Source organism: Penicillium subrubescens (assembly GCF_028828155.1).
Source record: "Penicillium subrubescens strain IBT 31985 chromosome Unknown utg000007l_segment0_segment0, whole genome shotgun sequence".
Taxonomy (NCBI): domain Eukaryota; kingdom Fungi; phylum Ascomycota; class Eurotiomycetes; order Eurotiales; family Aspergillaceae; genus Penicillium; species Penicillium subrubescens.
Window position 1 is genome coordinate 3,329,831 of NW_026643157.1, and position 20,601 is coordinate 3,350,431.

General features: G+C 50.0%; 4 protein-coding genes across 4 annotated transcripts; 3 read left to right on the top strand and 1 right to left on the bottom strand.

Annotated features, from left to right (window-relative positions):
- Nucleotides 1–1,238: 1,238 nt before the first annotated feature.
- Nucleotides 1,239–2,807, top strand: N7473_010976 (NAD/NADP-dependent betaine aldehyde dehydrogenase; the record flags this gene model as incomplete). The annotated part of the gene is made up of 2 exons (XM_057156915.1): nucleotides 1,239–1,720; nucleotides 1,793–2,807. The coding sequence occupies 2 exons, from the start codon at nucleotides 1,239–1,241 to the stop codon at nucleotides 2,805–2,807; spliced, it is 1,497 nt and encodes a 498-aa protein (XP_057005570.1).
- Nucleotides 2,808–5,124: 2,317 nt separating this feature from the next.
- N7473_010977 (uncharacterized protein) lies at nucleotides 5,125–6,430 on the bottom strand (the record flags this gene model as incomplete). The annotated part of the gene is made up of 2 exons (XM_057156916.1): nucleotides 5,125–6,203; nucleotides 6,289–6,430. The coding sequence occupies 2 exons, from the start codon at nucleotides 6,428–6,430 to the stop codon at nucleotides 5,125–5,127; spliced, it is 1,221 nt and encodes a 406-aa protein (XP_057005571.1).
- Nucleotides 6,431–8,246: 1,816 nt separating this feature from the next.
- On the top strand, nucleotides 8,247–11,480 carry N7473_010978 (putative beta-N-acetylglucosaminidase; the record flags this gene model as incomplete). Its single annotated transcript, XM_057156917.1, has 4 exons — nucleotides 8,247–8,296; nucleotides 8,497–8,615; nucleotides 8,774–11,289; nucleotides 11,367–11,480. 4 exons carry the CDS (start codon nucleotides 8,247–8,249, stop codon nucleotides 11,478–11,480), a joined length of 2,799 nt encoding a protein of 932 aa, XP_057005572.1.
- A 6,123-nt stretch (nucleotides 11,481–17,603) lies between these two features.
- Nucleotides 17,604–20,216, top strand: N7473_010979 (NDT80/PhoG-like DNA-binding family protein). Its single transcript, XM_057156918.1, has 2 exons — nucleotides 17,604–18,104; nucleotides 18,226–20,216. Exons 1-2 carry the CDS (start codon nucleotides 17,956–17,958, stop codon nucleotides 19,862–19,864), a joined length of 1,788 nt encoding a protein of 595 aa, XP_057005573.1. The 5' UTR covers nucleotides 17,604–17,955; the 3' UTR covers nucleotides 19,865–20,216.
- The last annotated feature ends 385 nt before the right edge of the window (nucleotides 20,217–20,601 follow it).

Sequence of the window (20,601 nt, forward strand, 5' to 3'; positions counted from 1 at the left end):
GTTGGTAATTGTTGGAGAAAGGGAATGAGGGGGAGGAGAGGGGAAGGATAGGAATTAGAAGGGGAAAATAGAGGAGAAATTGGGGGAGACCGCCACTTGGTTTTAAACGGTTCCGGATGGGAGGCAGTCAGCGGAGTATGGGAGAGAACAGTATGGTCTGACGGTCAGATTGGATTATGCAGATTGATCCAATGACTCCAATCTTGAGATGATTTCTCTACGTAGTACCTTGATTCGGTGGTCTTCTCGTTTTCTTTTACACAAATTTTTTCTGCCCCGGCCGAATTGGAGACTGTGAGTGGTGGCGATCGAAGATTAATGTGGAGCCTCTGTTAGATAAACCACGGCCCACTGCCAGGATGATAGGATCGACATTCTACAAGGCTGCATGGATGTCTCGTGTACAATCAAGATAGGTGAAGATATGATAGGAGGGAATCGACTCAATCGAGGGGGATCTGGATTCAATATCCTAATTCGAACAAAGAGGGGAAGATTGGCCTTGATAAGCCTGTCTCATGACTGATATAGCATGACCCGTATAGAATCAGAACTCTGTCGGAATAGTCAAATCCTATCTCCCAGCCTTCAAATGAATCTGGAAACGTCTCAGCCCCCCCCTTTGTCACCCTTGAAACGTCCCACAAAAAGCCTCACGAACTCCCCCTACGTCACCAATCCCCCGCTTCCCGCTTCAACTCAGCCCGGGCCACGACACTCTTCTAAGTGTTCTTATCCAGTTACCCTTCGAAGAGACTAAGCCCTTAATAGAGAGGACCATCTATGCTAGGTCTTCATCTTGTCCATTAGTCCCCTTCACAATTGCGGAAATGACTACCACGGAGAACCGGCGAATCCCAATTCCCAACCAACGCCTACAACGCCCCTCTTTACCGCCACCGGCTCATCGACACGACCAAAAGGCTGGACACGCTAATGCACGGCGGCAATGCTAATCCCATTTGGTGCAAGTCGCCGCGCTGCGCCCCACAATGCCGCGCTTTAACAGTTGAACTGTGTAACAAAATTAAAAATTGGACCGGCTCAACTCCGAAGGTCCAAGGCGGTGAGTCCTGCAGAACAAAGTAGAATGACGAATGGCCACCACCTTCCCCGATAAAGAAGGACTCTCATCGAAACGAACCACTGGCCACAAAAACTCTTTTCATATCGATCTGTGAACTTTTGTCAGATAACAGCTCGTACTTCATATCTTACACCCTTGACTCTCCTCCGTCATGGCCCTCCCCTTCCCGACCCGTCAGCTTTACTACGACGGCCAGGTGCACGCCGCTTCATCCGGCAAGACCTTCCAAACCATTAACCCTGCTACTGCAACCCCGCTGGCCGATATCCAGATTGCTTCCAACTCGGATATTGATGCTGCGATTGCGGCGGCAGAGCGTGCCTTCCAGGTCTGGTCCAAGACAACGTATATTGCTCGCGCTCGGATCTTGCAGAAGGCGGCTGCGTTGTTGCGGGAGCGCAATGATGAGATTGCTCGGATAGAGACTTTGGATTCGGGCAAGGCCTTTACGGAGACGAGTACTGTGGATGTGGTGACGGGTGCGGATGTGCTCGAGTATTATGCCAACTTTATTGGTGGTGGTGGGTTGAATGGCGAGACGACACAGCTGCGTGAGGATGCCTGGGTGTATACGAAGAAGTCACCCTTGGGTGTTTGCGCGGGTATTGGTGCTTGGAATTATCCTATTCAGATGTGAGTTGCATTCGTAGCTGAATATTTAGTCACTTTCAAGAACCGGTTTTGATACTCATTATCTGTCTCTAGTGCCCTCTGGAAATCCGCGGCTTGCTTGGCTGCCGGTAACACCATGGTCTACAAGCCTAGCGAATTCACGCCTCTACACGGCGAAACCCTCGCCCAGATTTACACCGAGGCCGGTCTGCCTGACGGTGTCTTCAACGTGGTCAACGGAGCCGGTGATGTCGGCGCCTACCTGACCAGCCACCCTACCATCGCCAAGGTCTCCTTCACCGGCCAGGTGTCAACCGGTATGAAGGTCGCCGGCGCCGCCGCCGGCAACATGAAATATGTTACTATGGAGCTGGGCGGTAAAAGCCCACTGATTATCTGCCCGGACGCCGACCTCGAAAGCGCCGTCGACGGCGCCATGATGGCCAACTTCTACAGCACCGGCCAGGTCTGCACAAACGGAACCCGCGTGTTCGTCCCCCGCTCTCTAAAGGCCCCTTTCGAGAAACGCCTTCTCGAGAAAATCTCTTTTGTCCGACCTGGCCCGCTCTTCGACGAACAGACCAACTTCGGCCCCCTCAGCTCAGAAGTCCACTATAAAAAGGTCGTCGAGTATATCTGCCACGGCATCGAGAATGACCGCGCAACACTGCTAGCCGGTGGCCCCGGCAAGCCCGATATCCCGCAAGACCTTCAAGCAGGATTCTGGGTCAAACCGACCATCTTCACCGACTGCACTGACAACATGCGCATCGTCAAGGAGGAAATTTTCGGCCCTGTCATGTCAATTTTGTACTATGATACCGTTGACGAGGCTGTGCGTCGCGCCAACGCTACGGAGATGGGTCTTGCTGCGGGCGTGTTTACAAAGGACCTTAACCAGGCCCACCGCGTCATTGACCAGTTGCAGGCTGGTATCACTTGGGTGAATACCTGGGGCGAGAGTCCTGCTGAGATGGCTGTCGGTGGATGGAAGAAGAGCGGTCTGGGTGTCGAGAATGGTCATAAGGGGATTGAGGCTTGGTTGCAGAATAAGAGTACCCTTGTTGATATGAGTGGGGCTGTGGCGACGGTTTTTGCTAAGCTATGAGGGTTGGAGGAAGACTTGAAAGGTGTGAAGGTGTTCACTGGGTGTTTTGGTTTATAATGTATACGACGTGATGTGTGAAAATTGGGGTTTAGGTCATATAATGATATTCGGATAGATCAAATGCATTTCAAAAGTAATATGGACATGTCGGGGGTGATATTATGAAAGACGTCAAGAAAGATACAGCAGCTTTCGAATTCAGTTAGACGCTAAATCTTTAGACTTGCCATGTTACCGCTCTGTTAGTTAGGCAGAATTATGTCGGTAATGACTATACCTCATCAAGGACGTATTGTAGTAAACTCGTCATGATCGTCGGCTTCATGACTTGGCTGGTAGGTATTGAACTTTAACCAATGGCGTTGTTGGTTTCTTTTTAACCTAGACTACCATTCAACGGCAGCCTATACATTCTCGGATCACAAACAACCATACGTGAAAGCTGCCAACCCCCTACTGAAGTGCAAGACAGGCGTGCTAAGAAGCTATCTATCCCATGAGCAGAAAAGAAGTATGGTACATAACTGTGTACTGCACGAGTTTCTTTTTTCAGAGTCTATGTAGCTAGTAGTCTAGTATCTAACTACAACTGTCGGTGTATAGCGCTAAGAGATTGACTAGTCAGTTATTTCCTATCACTCCAATGAATCAATGATCGCCTTCATGGAAGATCACGTACTCGCTCGCCGCTTGAGCACCGGAAATGAAGAGAGGGGAGATGATGGAGACTCTGTACGAAACTAACTTCGTAAGGGTAAGTAAGTGTTAATAATGAATCTCGTGCACACTAACAACACACTCTATAAAAAGTGAGAGAAGAACTCTCTTAACCCTACACACACCCCACACCACATCACACCCAGCCTTCCTCCCCGATCCATCTCGTTAAGAATCCTCCACAACACCCATTTCTCAGGCCATAAAGTTACTCGCTCTTAGGAGAATCACCATCAAAGAGCCCAAAAATGGGTCTATTGTAGAAAAATTTGCAATTTCTGCACGATCGGCTCTTCGCGTTGAGAGCTTGCTATTGATATCCCATCTTGATCAGCTCTCTATTCTTGATTTGTTTTCCAGAGTTAAATAATTCACTTACAACAATGCAATTGCACTCGTAACAATAGTCTGCATCGGCCTATCCATATCCAATCTCGATTAGCCTTGTTATCCTTGAATTTCATCTTCCAGGCCTGGGCTTATGAACCACTTACGTTCCCGGCTTCGTCTTGGGTTACCTGAGTACTAGACTCTTCCATAGGCGACGCAACCACCAGGGTCGTAAGCATGACCGTAAAGAGGAGGGTGAAGAATCTTCATGATTCATGCAATCTTCAAGACGTAAGCAAATGATGAAGGAAAAGATAAAAATGATTAGAGGCTGTAGGAGGAAGTACCTCCTCTTTATACCGAGTGGCCTACCACAGTCTCTACATTATTTTGATGATCTTTGCTTGGTGATTGATCGACATTGTGACAGCTATTAATCGATCTACATACATAGGTAGAGTATATTTTTCAATATGTATTTTAGAGGTATAGTATCGTGTGTATGCTAGTTTTGTGTTAAATATATCTACGATGGTTCTAAAGACGTACTATAAAATATAAAGACTGTTGTAGAAAGTGGTCTGGATTCGGCCACTAAATAACATTTAATCAGAAATCGTATAGTTAAGGTAGGATTCATTTTATTTGCAATAGAATGCAAGGTCAGGCTGAATTCGAAAAGTACTGTGTGAAAAGAGACGTGGAATGAGAAACAGAGAGAGAGGAGTAGTGACATAGGGGTATTCAAAAACAGACTGAATCAAGGTATAAAATGCAGCCAGTCTTAAAGGCAGTATCAACAATACTTGCACAAGGGTGGCCACTACTGACTGTATCGGCAGCTGTAGCATGCCATTCGGATCAAAGTTTCTTTCCCTTCTACATGAGATGATTGGGTGAATCATTGTATGGGAGAAGTGAATCAGATCGGTTGATTTTAGTTAATGCCTAGATGATCATGACTAAATGAGAATAATAAACTAGTCACACGCGAATTTCCCAGAAGGCATGATAATTGCAATGAACTGAAACTCCTTGAACTGATGGATCTTGAGAAAAGAACAAGGGTAGATCGAATGTGAAAAAAAAGAGATAAAAAACACTGCAGCCATGTCGAGTCCCTAGTTAAAATAGCAGATAGAAGAGTGAAGAAAAGAAAAACCCAGATCCCAGTTCTCCAAAGCCAGTATGAGAAAAGAAAAAGAAAAGAAAACCCCAATTCCGCATTCCCGAAAAGTGCAAAATGCCATGCGAATGCCCATGCTCATCTTTACAGAGTCGTCATACGAGCACCCATCCGATCAAAGATCAAATCATTCTTCAAAGCTCCATCTAACCCACCAATCGCCGAGTCCACCATCCGCGAAGACATGCTGTCAGGCGTTAACTCATCCTCTTCCATAGCGCGGTGCAGCTCAGTGTTGATGCGCAGGTCTTTGGGAACCTTGACGGGTGTACGGTCGGGCGTCGTCAGGCCGGAGGCCTTCTTCACTGGCAACGGCGCAGGCACGTATGTACGAGGCCGGTAAACCAATGGGGGCCCCTGAGTACGCGCATCCGTTCCAGCCTGCTCAATGGACTCAAAGTAGCGCACGGTCTTAACCTTCAATTCCAGAGTGGCATCCTTGTCGCAGACAATCAGCGGGTGTGGGTGCAATTGCAGCGCGGAAAGAGTCCACATGTGGTTCACGCCATCCTCAAGACCCTTCTGCACGGCAAAAGCCTTGTGTGCGCCCGTCGCGACGATGACAACTTCGCGCGCGTCCATGATCGTCTGGATACCCACGGTCATGGCCATGCGCGGCACTTTGTTCACGTCGTTGTCGAAGAAGCGGGAATTAGCGATGATGGTGTCGTAGGCGAGGGTCTTGACGCGGGTGCGACTGGCCAGTGAGGAACCGGGCTCGTTGAAGGCGATGTGTCCGTCGGGTCCCACGCCGCCGAGGAAGAGCTCGATGCCGCCGTAGCGGGCGATGCGGGCGTCGAATGAGGCGCATTCGGCGGCGAGGTCGGGCGCGTTGCCGTCGAGGATGTTGATGTTTTGGGGTGGGATGTCGACGTGCGAGAAGAAGTGCTTGTACATGAAGCTGTGGTAGGATTCGGGGTGGTCGCGGGGTAGACCGACGTATTCATCCTGGAGAGGAGTGTTAGGATATGCGATTGATTGGGTTGGTGTGAGGTGCTTGGGGGTGAATATTACCATGTTGAAGGTCACAACATTCTTGAATGAGATCTCGCCGGCGCGGTGGCGCTGGACCAGGATCTTGTAGATGATCTCCGGGCTGCTACCGGTGGGCAGACCCAGGACAAAAGGCTGGGTCTCGGTTGGCTTGAATGCCTTAATGCGACCTGGAAAGAAGGGAACTGTTAGTTTTATCGCGGAGTATATGAAAGGACGGCTTGCGCCAAGCAAAGGGAAGAGTGTATGACTTACTGACGATGTACTCGGCAATGTACACCGAGACCGCCTGAGGGTCCTCACGAATGATGACACGCCTGGAGAGAGTAACAACTCTGGTCAGTTCTGATTTTTCTGAAAGTGAGGTAGAAATGGTGAGAGTCATGAGCGCATACATCGTGGTTACGTCAGCGGGACGTGTAGATCAAGACTGATATCAGTAGGGCTGATGAAGAGGAACTCGAGCAGCGAAGCAAGGGGGTGGAGGGGAAGAGAGGGGTTGAAAGGTTTAAAGTGTAGAAGGTGTAAAGGTTGAAGAGGTAAGAGTAGAAAAGATAAGAGTGCCTGGGAAGTGAAATGAGTCGATGAAGGGACTAGAAGATGCAAAGATAAAAAGCAGAACGGGGCTCAGCCCATGGATTGGTTACGTCGAGAGTGCAATGTACGACAGTGACAAAGAAGATCTACCGTGTCGTGGTCGTAGTGGGCCACACTCTTTTCTTACTCTCTGGACTGTAGTTCTGAGTGCGTCCGTTACGTCGAGGTTTAATTGCGGATCGGTTCCTCCCCAAATGTATCGTCGCATGCGCCATGTGGGAAATGGACCCAATGATAATGGCCTTGTCAGGAATCAACCGTTGACGTCGACTCCGAGAATGGAGGTCCACGAGCCACTTTCTTTGTGTCTGATTCGTGGGGCGTGCTCATTTTATCGCCTCCCAGGATTATCAGGTAGCATATATCATAGGTGCTATAGAGTCATCATGATATCTATTCCGTGGATGTAGTATCTTCCTGCATGCGATATGGAGTTATCGCGGCAATCTATTACCGCCCATAAACCCATTTTTACCTACGCTTGGTTACCCTGTTCGCAATTCGCAGATGATTGACCATGTGGTGCCCAACAATAGCAGGAAGAATGTCCAAGTCGAGTCTCTATTACACCACATCACTTCCTGACAAGACATCATCAGGTGGAGTGGAGCAGATCCCAAGGTGAAGGTTCCATCGGGGTTAGAAGAAGTTGCATCCGGTGAAGTCGGCAAACGAGCGAGACCCGTGAAAACCGGGGAGTGTAACCCTGTAGCGTCGCAGCGGGACCCGGTATGGTACCATACGGGTATGTAATTACAGTCACGTGACCTAATTCTAAGATGATGATACGGTAGGTACTACTCCGTAGAGTAGTTACGATTTGATCATGGACCAGTAAAATCCCAATTAATGTTATTAATCTTATATAACGGACTCCGCATTGACCCGTGACTGCTTGATTTCAGAATGGATAGACTAAAACACATGAGGGGAATTAATTTCCCGGCTATAATGTAGATTTCCCTTAATCCAGGCAAGGGATCAACAGGGCACGAGGAACCAGGAGACACTAGAGATCAAACAGTTAATTTCCTCCGACTTTATACTTTTAAGAGTACAAAGGATGTAATTTTAATAATCCTTATTTTGTTGTATATTGGCAATAAACTCATTTGATGATATCCTATCAACTGACTAGTAGAATACATTTTATTAGTTATGTGACTACTATGCACTTACATACAGTAGTCTACCCACTACTGTAAGGCGGAGAACGAAATAGCCGGGGCCAACCTTCTTATCGCGCCTGTCACACTCCCCCGATTGCGGCTCTGGAGCTCATCCCTTCCCTTTCCCGCTCCAGTGCGCTTTTGCTTATTCCTGCGACTGCTTTTCGTTCCCCGACAGCTGTCACCTGACTGCGACCTCGGAGTGTCATCCTCGGGCCCTCAACCTCAACCTCGAGAGACACTGAGCCCGGTTGCAGGTTACAGCTCAGCTCCTACCACCATCTACCCAAACCCCAACCCACTTCACACACTCACACTCACACACCACCACCCCAGTCTGCCGTCTACCACCAAACATACAGCTCCCTCCACTCTCCTCCACTCCTCCCCGCCCACGACCTCCAAGCTTCCTGGGATACTGCTGGCATTCCTCATTCCCCCAGGGCCATGGCCCCGAAAGAGGACATGCTGCCCCCGGGCTGGGATGATCTAGACAGGTATGTTGATCACCTTTTTCCGGAGCTTCTATCTACTTGTACATCCACTGCGCCCACACCCACCAATTCTTCACGACCCTGTGGAACCCCAAATGCGCCGGACGGGCGATTTAAACTATTTCCTCTTCGGGATGTTTCGACACCTGAAGCGGCTATGATGATGTGCATGATCGTGCTGACCAGCCATGTGGCAATGCCAGGCAAATGGGCCAGCTCTTTATGATGGGCTTCGATGGTACTTCCGTTAGCCCTCAGATTCGCTCGCTCATCGAAGACTACCACTTGGGATCTGTCCTTCTGTCCGCTAAGAATTTGAAATGTAATCGCTTTCTTCTTTTTCCCTTCTTCCCTCTAACTGTGCATCCTGTGCTCGTCCGATATGAAAAACCCCGGATGAGAAGAGCGCGTGAAGGACTAAAAGAGAATCCATCTCATCTCCCCTGGCTAGACCTTTTGGCTGATCTTTTACGCCCACAGCTGCCGAGGAGGCCACCCGACTGGTCCTGGAATTGCAGACCATCGCTCGAGATGCCGGTCATCTCGTGCCCCTACTTATCGTGCTCGACCAAGAGAATGGCGGCGTGAATAGCTTGTACGATGAGATATACATTCGCCAATTTCCCAGCGCCATGGGAATCGCCGCAACGGGGTCGAAATCATTGGCGCATGAGGTTGCAAAGGCTACCGCGCAAGAATTAAAGGCTGTCGGTGTCAATTGGATCCTCGGTCCCGTTCTAGATGTCTTGACCAATGTACGGAATCAGCCGTTGGGCGTGCGCACCTCTGGCGATGACCCGCAGGAAGTGTCGCAATACGGGGTACAGTTCATGAAGGGCTATCAGGAAGCTGGGGTCGCGACATGCGGCAAACATTTCCCTTCATACGGAAACCTCGAGTTCCTCGGTTCGCACACGGACGTGCCCATCATCACCGAATCTCTGGAACAACTCAGTCTCACCGCGCTCGTTCCTTTCCGAAATGCCATCATGCAGGGCCTGGATGCCATGATGGTCGGTGGCGTATCCATGTCATCAGCCGGTATGAATGTCATGCATGCCTGTCTCAGTGACCAGGTGGTGGACGAACTTCTCCGGAAGGACTTGAAATTCCAAGGTGTCGTGGTATCAGAGTGTTTGGAGATGGAGGCCCTCACCCATAATATTGGTGTTGGTGGTGGAACGGTCATGGCGAAGAATGCCGGTTGCGATGTTATCTTGCTGTGTCGGTCATTCCCCGTGCAACAGGAGGCAATCAATGGACTGAAGTTGGGCGTGGAAAACGGCATCATTGGACGACCTCGAATCGAGCAATCGCTTCGTCGCATTCTGAACTTGAAGTCTCGGTGCACGTCTTGGGAACAGGCGTTGAACCCGCCGGGTCTTCATTCTCTCACACAAATGCAGCCATCACATACTAACCTCTCCACACGCGCCTATAATAGCTCCATTACTGTGATGCGCGATAAGAACAATCTCCTGCCTCTCTCCAACATCATCGATGCAAGTGAGGAACTCTTGCTCTTGACCCCCTTGGTCAAACCCCTGGCTGCATCAGCAGTGTCCTTATCCGCAAAGGACACCAATCACGGCCCTACTATGGATCAGACAGCGATCGAACGATCAGCTTCCGTCATGAGTGGTGAAACTGTTTTTAAAGAACTCGGGAGGTCCCTCTCGAGGCAAAGGAGCGGACGTGTCCTTCATACATCGTATACACACAACGGCGTGAGGCCCATCCACGAAGACCTTATTGAGCGAGCCAGCGCGGTCATCGTGGTCACCGCTGATGCAAATCGAAACTTATATCAGCAGGCCTTTGCCAAGCATGTCTCCTTGATATGCCAGAACCAGTTTTCCGCCACAGGGGAGCGTTGTGAGAAACCCTTGATCGTGGTTGCGGTCAGCTCTCCATATGACTTTGCCATGGATTCCACGATCGGTACCTACGTGTGCACCTACGACTTCACAGAGACCGCGCTCCAGGCTCTGGTCAAGGTTCTTTATGGCGACTTGACACCCACGGGAAGCCTACCCGGTTCAATCAGCCGCAGCCAGAAGATCCATCAATCTCGGCAGCATTGGCTTGTGGAGAATTGGAACGAGGAGCGAGATGCTAACGGTCTAGATGCGCTGCTCGATGCCGTCCGTGAGGACTGTGCACAAGGGCAACGCTCTGAGCTCCTTGGTGCTACCTCCAGCAGCTTCCTCCTGCGCAAAGAAGATATCGAAGAGGCGCACTTTGTGGTCCGCAATAGCAGTACACAAGCACTGTACGGCTTTTGTGCAACCTACTTCTTTCGATCCACCGGCACAGGTGTTATTGGATGTTTGATCGTTGACCCGTCACGCCGCAAGCTATCCATCGGCCACTCGCTGCACAGCCGCGCCATTCGCAACCTACTCCAGCGCAAAGGGATGAAACGCTTCCAGCTCGGCTCTAGACTACCCGGTATTTACCTAGGAATCCCGACTGCCAGCTCCGTCGAGCGCAAGCGACTACGACAATGGTTTGCCAACCTGGGCTGGAATACGTCGCTTTCACGCCCCGTCTGCAGTGTAATCCTGCGCAATCTGGCTACCTGGACGCCACCCGATGGCCTCACCGTGACGCTGCAGAATGCCGATGTGGTCTACGACCTCGTCTACGGGTGGGACTATGCCCGTGCGATTCTTGATCACATCAAGACCAATGCCCGTCAAGGTGTCGCTGACATTTATCGGATTGCTTTGGGTGGCGCCCCCAATTGCGGAATCATCCGCGCCAAGCGCTCGGCCGATGATATGATTCTCGGCAGTATCGTCGTTTATAATGAGCGATCGGCGCTGGCGGAGCATATGCCTGCTCTGCGCGCTACTCAGACTACTGTCGGTGGTATCTCCTCGCCAGTTATCTCGCCGGTTGCGGATGATTACTCCACCGTCATGCAGGGGTTGATTCTGCTGGCTATCAAGCAGATTCGCAAGTTGAATGCCAATGCGGTGGTGATGGACTGTGTATGTTGACTCCCCTCTTTTCTCATTATCATTCAGGGTCTTGATGAAGTATGAATGTCTTGCTAACAACATTCTAGGTTGACGGTGATGGCAATTTTGACTGTCTCTCCTCGATGGGATTCAGCATGCTACACAACTTTGAGGAGGTCAACTGCGATGCAGCGACATGGACGATGATGCATCCGCCATGAGATGGCATTGGCTCGCAACGCCTTCTTTGTTTTACTCGTCATTCGCCAAACCCTCTTCCTTTTTCTTTTTTTCTTCTTGGCCTGTGAGGCCCTTTTGATTTGTTTGGTTCTCGCCGTCTTTTTTTTCGCATTTATGATATCCATCTGGCATTTGTTGGTTACGGGTTATTGATTTCTTGGCTTATTTGGGTTTATTATATCAGGCCCCCTGGGGGCGGGCACCCATCGTGGAAGCCCTGGGGGCTTCGAGGCTTGAAGGCTGATGGGAGGGACCTACAAGGTTCGCAGCATGCAGGTACTTGGGTTCCTTCTCTTGGAGGCGCTGATTGGACTGGACTGGGTTTGAACTTTGGGGGTTGGACTTACTATATTTTCTTTCTTTTTTTCTTTTCTTGGCCACCTTTACACATTCGTGCATATGTGCATAGCTGCTAGCATTATCAGATTTCCCACGGGGCCAGCCCTCGGGGCGCTGTTCTCAACTAAGGGTGGGTAGGACAGACCCCCTCCCGTTTCTGTACGGCGTCATTCGGACCAATCTTACATCATTTTTACTATCCCTCCTGGAGGGTGAAGCAGCCCACTCCAGTCTCCATCCAAGCGACGTGTCGATCAACGGGAGATCCGCAGGTTTCGATGTTTCTTTTTATTTCCACTTTTCTTTTTTTCGCTCGATTTTCGATTTTCTTTGTTCTGGTTTGTTATTTGTTTTTTTCTACTTTCTTGGCGCCTTTTGGGTTTCGATTGCCCTGTCGGGATGAGACAGCCGAGGCTCTTCCAATCACTCCTCTAGTCCTCTGATATCCACCGCTCTTGGCCTAGGGGGCGAAAGCAATTTAGTAAATCATGCCTCACTTGGAGTGGAGGAGTGGAGATAGATTGCTCTCTTCTAGGGGTCAAGAGTAGGCACCAGGCTAACGGTGCCCGCTTACTGGCCCGGACTTCCGTTGGCCCAAGGAAAGCGGAAGCTGAACTCCAGCGCCTCTGGGCGGAAACAGGCAGGCATTATCATTATTACATTACCTACGGGAGTTTGGGGATGATGACTCGAGGGAGATTAGGTTATCTGAGATACGAAGGGTTCAATATGAATTCGTATGTACTTGGGACATTAGTACATATGCAGCTTAGCATGGAGTATACGTACAGTAGAGTATGTACATACGGATGTACGGAATACGGAATACTCACTGCTGAACTGTTGAAGAAAAAACCCTGCATGATCATCTCACTGACTAAGTAAATACTAAGCACCTAACTTAACTAAATTATCCTAGTGGTTCAGTAATTACCTCGCCTCTATCAATCAATCAATCCACTTCCACTTCCGAAGTCTATCGCCTCGCCTAGGCGCATCACATCGAATCGCATCCCGCGATACAATTCCCATCCTTCGTGGCAACTTGCAAATCAGTTCCCCATTCTCACGCAATTTATTCACGATCGGTTATATCCATAAAACTCCGATTCACTTTACGGATTTATCGGGAGTTGGCTGTTGGCTGTCTGTGGGCGTTTGGTTCGGACTCCGCTTGGCGCCGGAGGCGAAGGGTAAGAAAAAGCTAAGCATCCACCTTTTGGATTTTCTCCGAAGGATGTGAGAATCGTGGTGGTTAGTGGTTCACTGGTGCGACCGTTTAGGCGGTTGCGGTTGCGGGGACTGGGACTTGGATGAATAGAGAACGGAGTTTTAGTTTTGGTTTTGGTTTTAGGAATATGCACTATTGCTTTAAATGTGGGGAAATATAGTTAGAAATAGAATAATAATGAATAAAGGCTTCTAGGTGTTTGGGAATGGATTCATATCTACTCCGTACTGTATGGACGAAGGCCCTTTGACAGAATATAACCGTTATGTCCGCGGCATGATCGACTTTACGAGTAGCTATTACTCTTACTATCAACTATATCATGATTCGATCCTGGGGGTCTGGAAAACGCCGCTGATGCTGGACAATCATCAGCTTATGTACAGTACTTTTCTAATTCTTGTTCAGGATTAATCTTCTCACTCACGGATTCGACCAGCGCATAAAGGCTAAAGCTTTCTATAGTACGTTATGTACAGCATGACTGGATTTTGGCGCTAAGACATCGGGGCGTCGGGGCCACAGTTCTATCCGTGGGCCCCAAACCGCCCAAACTTGCAAGACCACTAGCAAATTAGCAAGTACAGTTAGTTCCAGGGTGGCTCGAGTGGCTGGACCATCGAAGCTCAGATCACGGCACGAAGCGCGTTTTTACTCTGGTTGAGGCGGGGAAACTACTTTAGTTGACTTTAGGGGGGGATGTTTGGGGGATATATCCCTCGGTCGCGGAACACCGCCTTCTAAGTATTTCTTCTGATCCTGGTTTCATCCTCGTGGGATTCGTGAAGATGGCAATTATTATTATTATTATTGAAGGATCATTCTGACCCTGGAGAAACTACAGTGAATAAAGGCAGTGATTGAAGGGGGTCCAGTTTGTTAGGTCGACTCTAATCATCCTAATCATGCTAATCAGTCCCCACTACTCCGTACTGCGGACAAGCTGGTGTAGCTCACCCGAAAGATACATGTGGGCGCTGTACTGTACGCTGTACACAGGGATAATGCTTGACCGTTAATGGACACACGGCACTCGCAGCTCCTGAGATCATTTCGATCCACATTCCTTATCTTCGATCTGGGTCCCAATAATCCCCGCTCTGGGAATGAACGGTCTCGGATAATGGCAAATGGATTATGTGCCAGCACAGCACAGCAGAAGAAAGAAGGAAAACGTGTGTGGCTGTAGGTGAGGTCAGATTCCAACCTGTGTTGTTGGACTTGTTGGCTGGCGTTGGTTGGATGGGGAGGGCTTTTTACACTTTCGGCTTCAGATCAACCTTCCTTTCTCCAGTTTGCGTCTAGATCGATCGGATATCTCGGTGATCATCGGCTCTGGTGACAGCCTCAAGCGGAGGGTTTATCGGAAAGTATGTTAATTGTGGGTGTCGGGGCTGGAAATGTAGTCTTCTAGGGGGGTTAATTGCCCATATGGTGTGCTCTACAACTGCGATCCCAGCTGATCTGATTAAACAACAAATAATGTGAGCTCAACTCCGACCGTCATGAGATAGCCGCTCAGGATAATGAAGATCAGAATAGTAGCCTGGACGGCTATCAAGTTCAAAGGTCTTCTGTTGCTGTCATGATTCGCTAGGGATGGGATCCACCAACTGGCCAGCTAGGATGATCTGGGAAGCTGGACAACGCGCAATGACGGGAGCAGACAAACTGAGAACTCTGGAACCGTGGGAGAACCCTGGAGGAATCAGGGATCTGCCAATGAGAGTGGAGGGGATGTAAGTTAAGTCCGTTGACTAGTGTCGGGGCCTCGGGGCCGTGCAGAACTGGAAATAAAAGACAAGGTTTGCATTGAGCGGAGGAAAGTCGAATCGGGTAAATGCACGGGAGATTGGAGGGAGGCAAAGCAGCAGATCCTCTTGAACGTGTAGACTGCAGAGTGTAATTATATACGAAAAAGCACGGCATTGGAAAGTATATGATGTATGATAGACTTTTGGACTACTGACTCGTGATCGACCGGACCAATATACATTTTTGTTATACGGACTCTGCTTGCAGGAGTTATTGTTATACATACTTGTTCCAGAAGGTTGGACTCTCACTGGTCTGGATGGCTCACATGGAAGCTTCTTTGGCTTCTCCGCCACACCCGTGTCATGACTCTCTTGAATCCTGTGTACCCTACTTACCCTTCGACATGAAGCAATAGGCCACCACTAGGTTCTGGTCTGGCCAACTCGGGCAAGACTCTCTAATTCTAAATGCTCGGCAGGTTCCACGGGCGCTCGTGATGCCGCGAATAAGACCTCTTTTGCCTCTTCTGGCGCACCTCTTGTATGACCGGAATGACCTGAATGCATCACCCGCCCACGGCGAACCTGCAGAAGATCAGGACGAGAAATCCTGTCTGGTCAGTAAGTGGTTCCACCAAGGCGTTCTACCTTTGTTCTCTCTTCTCTCCCTTGTGTCTCGCTCTCTGTTTAACCCTACTGTACTCATCTCCCTCGCCCCCACGAGGCAACTTGCATTTTTTTTTTGTTTTCAGCTATGCACAAGAGAACAGAGTTTATGAGCTCTTAGGCGACCCGCTGGAAATGCTGGAAATGCTGGAGACTAGTACGGAGTACAGAGACCAGACTAAGTACCTACATTATGTACGGAAGTACAGAATTGACCCACGATGGAGAGTGCTCCATCTTCCACAATTTCCCCTCGATTTAGTCTTGCTCAACCAGTCTTCCATGTCCGGTACTAACCCTCAAAACGGTTTAAGGTGCTCGCTAAGAACAGCGCTCGGTTCCTGACTCCGACTGCGTCTGGATGGAGTCCTTGAGTGGAGTCATGGACTTTCTCTCTGTGCATTTGTGCAGTGTGGATTTCCCGTTCGCAGTGGGCCGAGCCACCCATGTCCCATTTTAGTCCAATGAAGAGATCCAATCATCGGAGCGACGAATCGAGGGAAGCTCTCCTTCGATCGCCAGCAGAGAAACGCTCACGGCCCTCTTCTGCTTCTTCTTCTTCGCTCTCGTGTCCCACTGTCCCTGCTTTGCTCCTTTGGCCCTGCTTGGTGCTGTTTGGTCTCGATTGATTGGTGTATGTGTGTGTCTTGTTAGACCCACTCTCCCGTTTGGTATTCCCTGTCCCTCCTCCCCCCTCTCCCTTCCTTCGTTCTTTTTCTTTTCCCAGCACGATGGCGCTGCATGTCAGACGGGTCCATGTTGATCATCGATGCCCTTCTGGGATGAGGCGCGCTGGCCCGTCGCTATGCCCTTTTTCGGGTGGACTGGCTGGCTTGATGGCGGTGGTCTTTTGTCTTCTGACTGGTTGGGCATTTCGTTCTTGTGTCTGGACTGCGTCGAACTGATGAAGTTTAGTTTCTTGTCCCCCCCCCCCTCTCCCCATCCGGTGCACAGCGATCATCTGCATCGAATAATCGTTGATGGGGGTCCTCGGGTACATCCTGTCTGGGACGGGAGTACTCCGTACGGAGTCTCCGTATAGGAGAGAGTGTACCTTTAGGTACCTTTTTCCTTTATTCTTTATTTCTTTGCTAGACTGCTAGACCCTGGATGCTTCTCCTCCCGACGGAGGGTACGGAGATCCAGTGTTCTTTGTATCCTATCCTATAATCTTATTATTATCATTGCCCCGTAATTATGAGTCCCCGTACTAGTTACAAGTGTTAGTATGTAGGTTAATCAACTCATGCTTCTCCAAGAAAGTGTACAAAGGATCAAAGTACTCGAATTTGCCTCCCTCTATCATCATCTCGTACTTTCTATTCCCTTTGCATCGGGACCCTCGGAGAACCGTCTTTTTTTGGTTTTAGATTCTACATTTTTACCTTTCTGTCTCCCCCCACTGTAATCCTATTTTCCCTCTGGACTCTCTCCGACCGTGGCGCTTTCAGGGGAGAAGAGGGCTTGTTTTAGCCCGAAGCAGCCGGGCCTCAATAGGCAGGTGGGTTCATCGTTTTCTATTTGGTTCACTTAAGTGCATGATCTTCAGGGCCGAAGAAGATAGGTGCAAAAAACAGCGACAGTTGCCGAGAGCCGGCGATCGGCCTCGTCTGAACTCGTTTTGAAGAGGGGAGAGACCCCGGGGGAAGAGTAGAGGATGAAGAGAGGAGGGGGGGGGGTTACTAGGGTAGGGAGGGTAGGTAATAGTATGAGGGTGGCCTGTTTTTTATTTTTCTGGAATTACCGTTGGAAGCGGATGACTGTATCCTGGTCCATTTAGTCATTTTTAATCATGAAATCATGTTATCATTGGGAATAATTGGAATATTGGGGAATAATTATCTTATGATCCTGCATATTCTGATAGGAATCAAATCGAGTGGACCGTCTTCGTCTGGTTACCCACACCTCCCACAGTTGGGTACGGTATGGATGGTATTACTTTTACCCTGTAAATCCAGTTTATCTTATATAAAAGGCATGTAATATATGTAATTGAGATGTAAACTCTATACTCTACCTACTGTATGATTGTCCCTCCGCAAAAAATAACGGCTCCACTTTTCCCCGAATCCGTCGGCGCATCCGCAACTGTTTAACACATTCCATCACGCTTCCTACTCGCTGCTCTCTCTACTCTACTCTACTCTCAATCTTCTCTCCTCTCCCTCTCTCCTCTCCTCTTCTCTTCTCTCACTTGATCTACTCTCCAGATCGACTTTCAACTAAAACTACTTCCTCTCCTTTTTCATCTTCCTCCTCTTCTCCCCCCACCCCCCGCCTCTCGTTCTAATTCACATCCTAATCTCTCATCTCCCCTCTACCTTTCCCTCCCATCTTCGTCCTCTCTCCTCTCTCTCCTCTCTCCTCTCTCCGCTTCCTTACCTCCCCTCACGGCTTCCCCTCCCCCCTCCGCGATACTCCCCTCTATATCGCGCACCGTGTCCCACCTAAGCCCTCGCCATGGAGGGCTTCGATACCATGGCCATGCCGCCCTATCTGGCCAGCCCGCTTTCTCTCGGCAATCTGCAGGGCACCGACTACCTCAATGCGATGCCAGGATTGGATCTCCCAGATCACCGCTCCAACTTCGACTCCGAGACATTTGTCAGGTAGGTGTTCGTTGTCTCATTCTGCCCTCTGCTCGATCCCTCGAGCTCTTCTCCACTTCTATAGCCCACCCAGGGTCGTTCGTGTTACCCCCAAGAAACTAATCCAGAACACCCAATACAGTGACGACCTGGCTTTCACCCAAAATAACCTATCGCACTCGTTAAAGCGCTTCCCCTCGGGCTATGACGACCCATTCACCGATATGGTCGCTCCATTCGACCCGGTACCTCCAGAGCAGCAACAGGACTCGTCAATCGACCACAATAACAAGCTGTTGAGCTTCTCCACTCCGCTCTACCACTTCACCTTACTCGACTACTCCATGCGCCGGACCTCTCTCTCGGTCTCTGCCCAGCTGCATGGCATGTTCTTCTTGGCCGAGTCTCCCTACACCACATCTCCGTCCGAGAATGCCCCGCCCCAACAAGGTGCCGAATTGACATGTTATCGTCGCAACCTCTTTCAAATTACCGGTTCAGTCACCTTGCCCCGAGGCATGCGCTACATCATGACCGATCAGGGCGATCGTATCCCCATTCTGGCACAAGAATTGACCGTCTCCGCGACGGAGTCTGTGGAAGGAAACCCCGTGAAGATCATCTCCGTGCCTTGGAAGACTCCCTCCGCTGCTGCTGCCAACGCAGGCACCGCTCTCGAAGATACCACCCCGACGGGTGCCGCCAAGGTTGAGAAGGAACCCCCACCAATCCCGCTTGATATTATGGCCGGCCAGGACTTGGACACCGACTATGCCACTTTCCCGATCGCATGGAAGCGTTTGCAGTTCCGTGTTGCTACTGCTAATAACGGACGCCGGAAGGAATTGCAGCAACATTTCGTCGTACGGCTCAAGGTGGTTGCGACGTTATCTACGGGAGCGAAGATTGCGATTTCCGAGGTGCAATCCGGACCCGTCATCGTTCGTGGCCGCAGCCCACGCAACTTCCAGTCTCGCAAGGATCTCCCATTGAGCGGCAGTGCCGCTGCATCCCGCAAGAACCAGGCTAATTCTGCCGCGGCTGCGCTCAACCGCACCCCGACCAACGAGTCTGCACCCCGTCGCGCCAGCGTAACCCCGGCCAAGAACAAGGCCCCCTCGGGCACGGTTCAAAGTAGCTCCCCCGAGACTACCTCCGTCCCTCCTCCATCCATGATGCAACAATCACAAGCCACTGCCGACTGGACTCCTATACCTCAGTCCAGCTCCAACCCCGTAATGTCTCACTCCCATCATCAACCTCTCTTCCCGCATTCCAGCCCAGAGCAACTTTCCCAGGCCGCCGAATCCCAGCGCCGCGTCAGTAGTACGACGGCAGCAGCAGCAGCGCCGATTAATCTGTCTCTCCTGGATGAAGATGATGGCAGCAGCCATATGGACCAGAAGATTATGCAGCCTTATACCAACGAGATGCCTCAACAACGGTCTATAAGCATGGATCAATCCGCCCAACCCCCAGCCAAGATGCGCAAAATGTCCCACGGTGTCGCGCAGAACTCTTCTCGCAGTGCTACCTCGTCTCTGCCGCTTCTCGAGACCGCCAATCTTCCCCAGCAGTTTGTTTCGTCTCTGCCCTTTCCCAATGAGGGCACGGACTTCCTTTACGAATACTTCCCTCTCGGTCTGGATGATTGGCAAGCCCCGGTTGATGCTGTCTATCGACCCCATGTCGTTCATCATACGAATATGCCTGAGATGAAATTTGTTGCTGGCTCCAGGGGTCGCAGCAAACGCTATTTCGCCGCCGAGGACGTCTTCTGAAAAGAATAATTGGCGCTGGGCAGGTGTTTGTCTTTCATCCTCTCCTTTTTTCATTTGGAATATCTTGGTTTCGAAGTTTGGGCTTTTATCCCAATCATCTATCTGGTCGCATCTGCATATTTGCACATTTGGATAGGAGTTTTGAGGGACTTTCCACTCCTATATCAAGTCTCCTTTTAGAGCTTTGCTCCTCATCTTTGGTATGAGGAAACAAGCATGTTCTATTCTCCCACCGTTTTCATACCCTTGTATCAGGGGGTTTTGTGTTGTTGAATTGTTTGTTTGGGATCGCAAATGATATGTGATACGCTACGTCTGGTCTGGGCTCTGTTTTTGCCCTGGTTTTTGGGGGGGGGGGTGGGGCTTTGGGTGGATTGGATTGGACTTTTTTGTTTCGTCTTGATATTTTGGTCTTGTTGGATTATTGCGGGTCACCCGGTGCAAAATGGCGAGTGTGGCGTGCTGTGGAGTTCTTTGTGTGTCTTGTCTTTGGTTTTCATTTCTTGGATTGTTTCGACTTGATGGGAGGTTGAGCGATGCTGACTGTATGACATGGAATGACTTGCTCTGCAAGACCAGTCGCAGTCAGTATTATGACTCCCTCCCTCGAGAGGGGCTATCAAGTCGAGCTGGCAGGTCTATTGATTGACCTCTGGACGCATTGGGTTTACTTCTTTTTTGGTTCCGTTCTTTTTTCCCTTTTGACGTGCTTGGTTCTGGATCTGGTTATATCCCAT